Source organism: Medicago sativa, chromosome 7, assembly GCF_051527215.1.
Source record: "Medicago sativa cultivar Bolivia chromosome 7, Bolivia_mono, whole genome shotgun sequence".
Classification (NCBI taxonomy): Eukaryota; Viridiplantae; Streptophyta; class Magnoliopsida; order Fabales; family Fabaceae; genus Medicago; species Medicago sativa.
This window is the reverse complement of record NC_140755.1, coordinates 54995427-55001019: the sequence shown is the minus strand read 5'-3', so window position 1 is coordinate 55001019 and position 5593 is coordinate 54995427. Positions and strand designations below refer to the sequence as shown.

The 5593-nt window shown below is 32.9% G+C and overlaps 1 protein-coding gene across 1 annotated transcript; it reads left to right on the top strand.

Annotated features, from left to right (window-relative positions):
• The first annotated feature begins 316 nt into the window (after positions 1–316).
• LOC146906853 (putative receptor protein kinase ZmPK1) lies at positions 317–2934 on the top strand. Its single transcript, XM_085727548.1, has one exon. It carries the CDS (start codon positions 1033–1035, stop codon positions 2671–2673), a length of 1641 nt encoding a protein of 546 aa, XP_085583674.1. The 5' UTR covers positions 317–1032; the 3' UTR covers positions 2674–2934.
• Positions 2935–5593: the final 2659 nt, after the last annotated feature.

Here is a 5593-nt window from a genome sequence, read left to right as displayed (position 1 = left end):
TTTTTGATCGTCCACCACTTATATACACGTACTCTCAAGGGTGGACCCATATTCTTAATTGTGTAGATAAGTCCCCTCATTCTACTAGAAAATTGAAGATGAAAAATACTTTGTCTCAAATAGAGACGGTTTTGGAGACAAAATTTTAGTGTTAGAGACGGAATAACCCTTCTCTAAATGATTTCGTCTCTTTACCCGTGCACAACAATTCGCCTCTGCATTGTAAGATATAATGTACAATAAGCAAGCATTTATGCGCTTTTTGCTTAACAAAACGATTGCCCAGTCACTATATATATATATATATATATATAGTATATTTTACTTATATTTCTACTATTAAAAAATGATTGGTCATCTTTTGATTAATATTCTAAAGTTATAAGTAAATATTGCTCTCACTGCACAAAAGTTTTAGGTCCGTCCCTGCGTGTTCTAACTAGAGTTTATAAAGAATGACACACTTCATCTTATAAACTGATTTTGTAAGGATGAGTTATGCCTAATATAAAAACTTAATATCGGGCTATCAATAATAAAAATGTTATCATTCTAGCTATGTGATTTCCTGATCTTCTATGTCTATTTTCCAACAGGTAAGCACTCAAAGCTTTTCCTCTTAAACACAGGTAACATCCTCTTGCTTGATGCGGGTCAACACAACACTTGGTCTTCAAACACAGCATCAAATGCTTCATTAGAGTTGTATCTCAAAGAAGATGGTAATCTTGTGTTACATGAGCTTCAAGGAACTACCATCTTGTGGCAAAGCTATGATACATAAAACTTGTTTCTTCAAGAAGCCAAAGTAATCATTCTTCTGGCTTCTATAAGTTTTTCTTTGATGATAACAATGTTATTCGTCTCAATTATGATGGCCCTGATGTTTCAAGTACATATTGGCCACCTTCTTTGTTGTTAAGCTGGCAAGCTGGAAGATCCAATTACAATAGTAGTAGAATTGCATTGTTGGATTCTCTTGGAAAGTTCATATCATCTGATAATTACATTTTTTCCACTTATGATTATGGTATGGTTATGCAAAGAAAATTAACCATGGATTCTGATGGTAATGTTCGAGTTTACAGTCGAAAAAACTCATCAACAAATTGGTATGTTTCATGGCAAGTCATATCTGACACTTGCATCATTCATGGAGTTTGTGGTGAAAATAGCACTTGCAGCTATGATCCAAAAAAGGGTAAGAAATGTTCTTGTTTGCCAGGGTATAAAGTGAAGAACCATAGTGATTTCTCTTCTGGTTGTGAACCTATGTTTGATTTTACTTGTAATAGAAGTGAGTCTACCTTTTTAAAATTGAATGGTTTCGAGCTCTACGGCTATGATAGTAATTTTGTTCAAAATAGTACCTACAACAATTGTGAGAGTTTATGTTTACAAGATTGTAACTGTACGGCATTCCAATACTCATATGAAGAGGGCCAAAATATCTTCAAATGTTATACAAAGCTACAATTGTTAAACGGGAGGCACTCACCAAGTTTTGTAGGAACAACATACTTGAGACTTCCAAAAGGTAATAACTTCTCTAAAGAAGAGTATATGAGTGTAGCAAACCGTGTTTGCTTTGTGCAGCTTCACAAAGACTATGTTACAAAACCAACAAGTCATTTGGTTAGGTTTTTTCTGTGGCTTTCAATTACAGTTGGTGGTTTAGAATCCTTTTTCTTTGTTGCGGTTTGTGGTTTTTTAATTAAGACCAAGAAAAATTCTAGTGGAGATCAACATAACTATCATCATGCATTATTGGGATTCAGAAGATATAGTTACTCCGAGTTGAAGATAGCAACAAAGAATTTCAGTAATGAGATTGGAAGAGGTGGAGGAGGGATTGTATATAGAGGTACATTGCCAGATCAAAGACATGCAGCAATAAAGAGATTAAATGAAGCTAAACAAGGAGAAGGAGAATTTCTTGCTGAAGTAAGCATCATTGGACGGCTTAACCACATGAACTTGATTGAAATGTGGGGATATTGTGCTGAAGGAAAGCATAGACTTTTGGTATATGAGTACATGGAAAATGGATCTTTAGCTGAAAATCTTTCATCTAAAACTAACACACTTGACTGGAGTAAAAGGTATGATATTGCTTTAGGAACAGCTAAAGTTCTAGCTTATCTACATGAAGAATGTTTGGAATGGATTTTGCATTGTGATATAAAGCCTCAAAACATACTTCTTGATTCTAACTATCAGCCCAAGTTAGCAGATTTTGGATTGTCGAAGCTGAAAACCCGAAACAGTCTTAATAATAATTCAGAATTCTCAATGATTAGAGGAACAAGAGGATATATGGCCCCTGAGTGGATTTTCAATTTACCAATAACATCTAAAGTGGATGTTTATGGTTATGGGGTTGTATTGTTGGAGATGATAACTGGAAAGAGTCCAACGATGATGAATATAGAAGGTGTTGATGGAGAAGTGGCACACAATGGAAGGTTAATAACTTGGGTAAGAGAGAAAAAGAGGAGTACATGTTGGGTTGAAGAAATTATGGATCCTGCAATGGGGACCAATTGTGATTTAAATAAGATGGAAGTTTTGGCTAAAGTTGCTTTGGATTGTGTAGAGGAAGATAGGGGTATTAGGCCTAATATGAGCCAGGTGGTTGAGAAGCTTCAAAGCAACGAAAGAGTTTTTGAGTGATGAATGATGTTGAATTAGATTACTTTGTCTCTTGATTTTGAGAGAACATACGAGGATTGATTAAACTACATTCTTTATCTTTGAAAATAATCTTATACCTGATCAATAAACTTGGGTGAAAGTGGATGTAGAATTGAGCTCTTATACATAGACACCTCTAGCTTCTCTACACCTATTCAACACCATCCTTTTCTCTTTATCTTTATGTTTATTTCTCTCTCAACGTGTTGCATGTATGTACTCAAATAATTTTCCTTTAGAATTCGCGTTTTTAACATGTTATGTAATCATTGATTTTCTTGTGATCATAATTTTTCAAACTTTTATCTTGATTGTTATATTATTATTTTATCTTATCTAAGTTTTCATTTCTAATTAAGTATCGAAAGATGATTTTGTTATTATTTAGAGGGTGTTATATCACATGTTTATTTGAATGACCATTTGGTTGTATCGTTTTTGGTGAGTGTTCGTAACGAAAGTAATTCAAATTAGTAGTTTTATGAAGAAAACAAACTAAAAAAAAAATCATGGAAATATTGAAAATGGTTGGTATATATATGAAATTTTCACTACCATATAGTGACGACTGGTATTCACCATGACACATGTTTGACACATAAGGTGAGTTCTCTAATCCCAATTGAATTTTTTTCTGTATACAAGAGTTAGGGGTCGAATCATGGTGTCCAAACCTCTAAATTGTGACAATTTAATTTATATTTTTTTTATTTTTGTTGTAAGCATAATTATAAGGTTGAATATGTTTAAGATCCCTGTAAATAGGTGACTTTCCAACATTGCTATGATCAGAGAGGACAACAAACACCTAATCTAATTTCAACATTTATAAAATTAAAAAGCTTGGATCCTATATTGGGCGTGCACAGGTTTTTGTCAGTCGTACGGGGCATTAGCGATTTAGCATAAAATCAAAGAAGACATTGGCTATTATGTTGGAATATTTTATTATTTAATTATATTCGAATGTCATTATGTAAGCAAATATCTTTGTTTTGTAAAGAATGGATAGGTTTTTTTTTTGGGATAAACATGTTATTTTATCTTTTGACCACAATTGTGATTCACGTAAACCGTGGGTTATAGTCAAAATCAAGTCGTAAGGTAAAGCAATAGACCAAAATTGAGTCTTATATAATGTGTTCGTGGCATGTAAGAGTGAATAATGTTTTCATTAGAGATATTAGAGATATTAGCAGTTGATAATTAATCATGAGTAACTTTGTCAGTAGTTGGCTGATTCATTATATATAAGAATCACTTTTATCATTTTGTATCATTTTACATCCATCAATATACTACAATTTTACTTTTCTCTCTTCCCCAATCATAAATGGCAATGTCTATTAAATGCATCCAAGCTTATGAAACATAAAAACTCTTCGGATTAGGTGTGTTTTGGTGTCGGACACTTGTCAATGTCCAACAACACGACACCTACATATATGATTACACTGATTTATATCATTTTCTCAAATTATTATTGGTATTGGTGTGTCGATGTCCGTTTTATGTTTGATGTTCGTGTCTGTGCCCTCATATTCCGAGCTCATGCTGGGTGGGGGTGGAAAACATTTTCCTAAATGAGATCAAACCAAACCTAATGGTACCCCAAATCAGCAAGCAATGATGAAGCTTAGTGTCTCCAGTTAACAATAGTGGAAAAACCATGTGTGTGAAGGCCCCATTCTGATACGCGCAAGGCAATGAAAACTTTTTGATACATATGCAATATCAGGGTATACTTGCCATGTTGTGGACCTTAATAATGATTCTAGTGGTTGTGTGAGCAGTAGTAGCAAAAATAGTAAGACGTGTAGTATCCTCTCTGGAATTTATAATTACCAAAGTTGCTGCCTGATATTCTCTCAAATGCCTCTCTTGTATAATTTCCTTAGGTAGAGTGGTTTTAACAAATTTTACATAACACCCTACATGTTAAAGAGTCTCACATTCGATAAAAAATGACATTAATATGTGTTTATAAGTGAGAGTAATATTAACCTCAAAACCGGTTTTGTGGGATTGTGTTAGACCCACCACGATTTTTAAGATGATATCAGAGTCTATTCCATGATCTATTAAACCACCCGCTATCAAGTTTTCCATCCCTAATTAAATAATAGTCCCTTCTTTCTCATAATGATTGACTTGATTGTAAAAAATAGTTTCCGAAAATGACCGTCACCTTTAAATTTTTAAGGTGATATTAATATATTTTTAAATTTTTACTATTTAGTTAATAGTACATGCCCCTCTTCTTTTTAACTAACGAATTAAATATCCTTCATTATACACTACTTTTTTTTCCTTAAAAAGAATGTAATTATAAAATATATCAATATTTGATAAGAGTAGTTCAGCAAATTTGTTATTCTCTATTTTATTTGTAATTTTTTTTTCATCTATATCAATTTTTTTCAGGCTAAAATGGAGTGCAGGTCACCTCTTGCAACACCCTAACTAATCTACATGCATGAACCGATAAATATGCTGATGATTATAGTCATGAGAGAAGTCCAATTATTTATTTTTCAAGAAGTGGTGTCAACTCAATTTTGTGGTCTATTCTCATATCTAAAGTTGATTATTATGTGATTACATTTTGAGAGTTACCTCTAGGTAGTGGCAACAAGAGGTTTCTTCCAAATGAGATGAGACCATATTTGCTTTTATGATTTTGGTAGGATGGCTAAATCCCAATTAGAAAAAGTTGAGTAGCCCACGTGAGAAGTCTTTTCGACTCACTGCTTTCAAAACTATGCTTTTATGGTTAATGAATAACTTTCGGTACAAAAACAATTATTGTAGACACATGTTTTTGTTGAAGATGGCTATCAAATATACAAATGATGATTTGATTTGAGAGTCACATAGTTATTAAAATTATCTTTTAAAC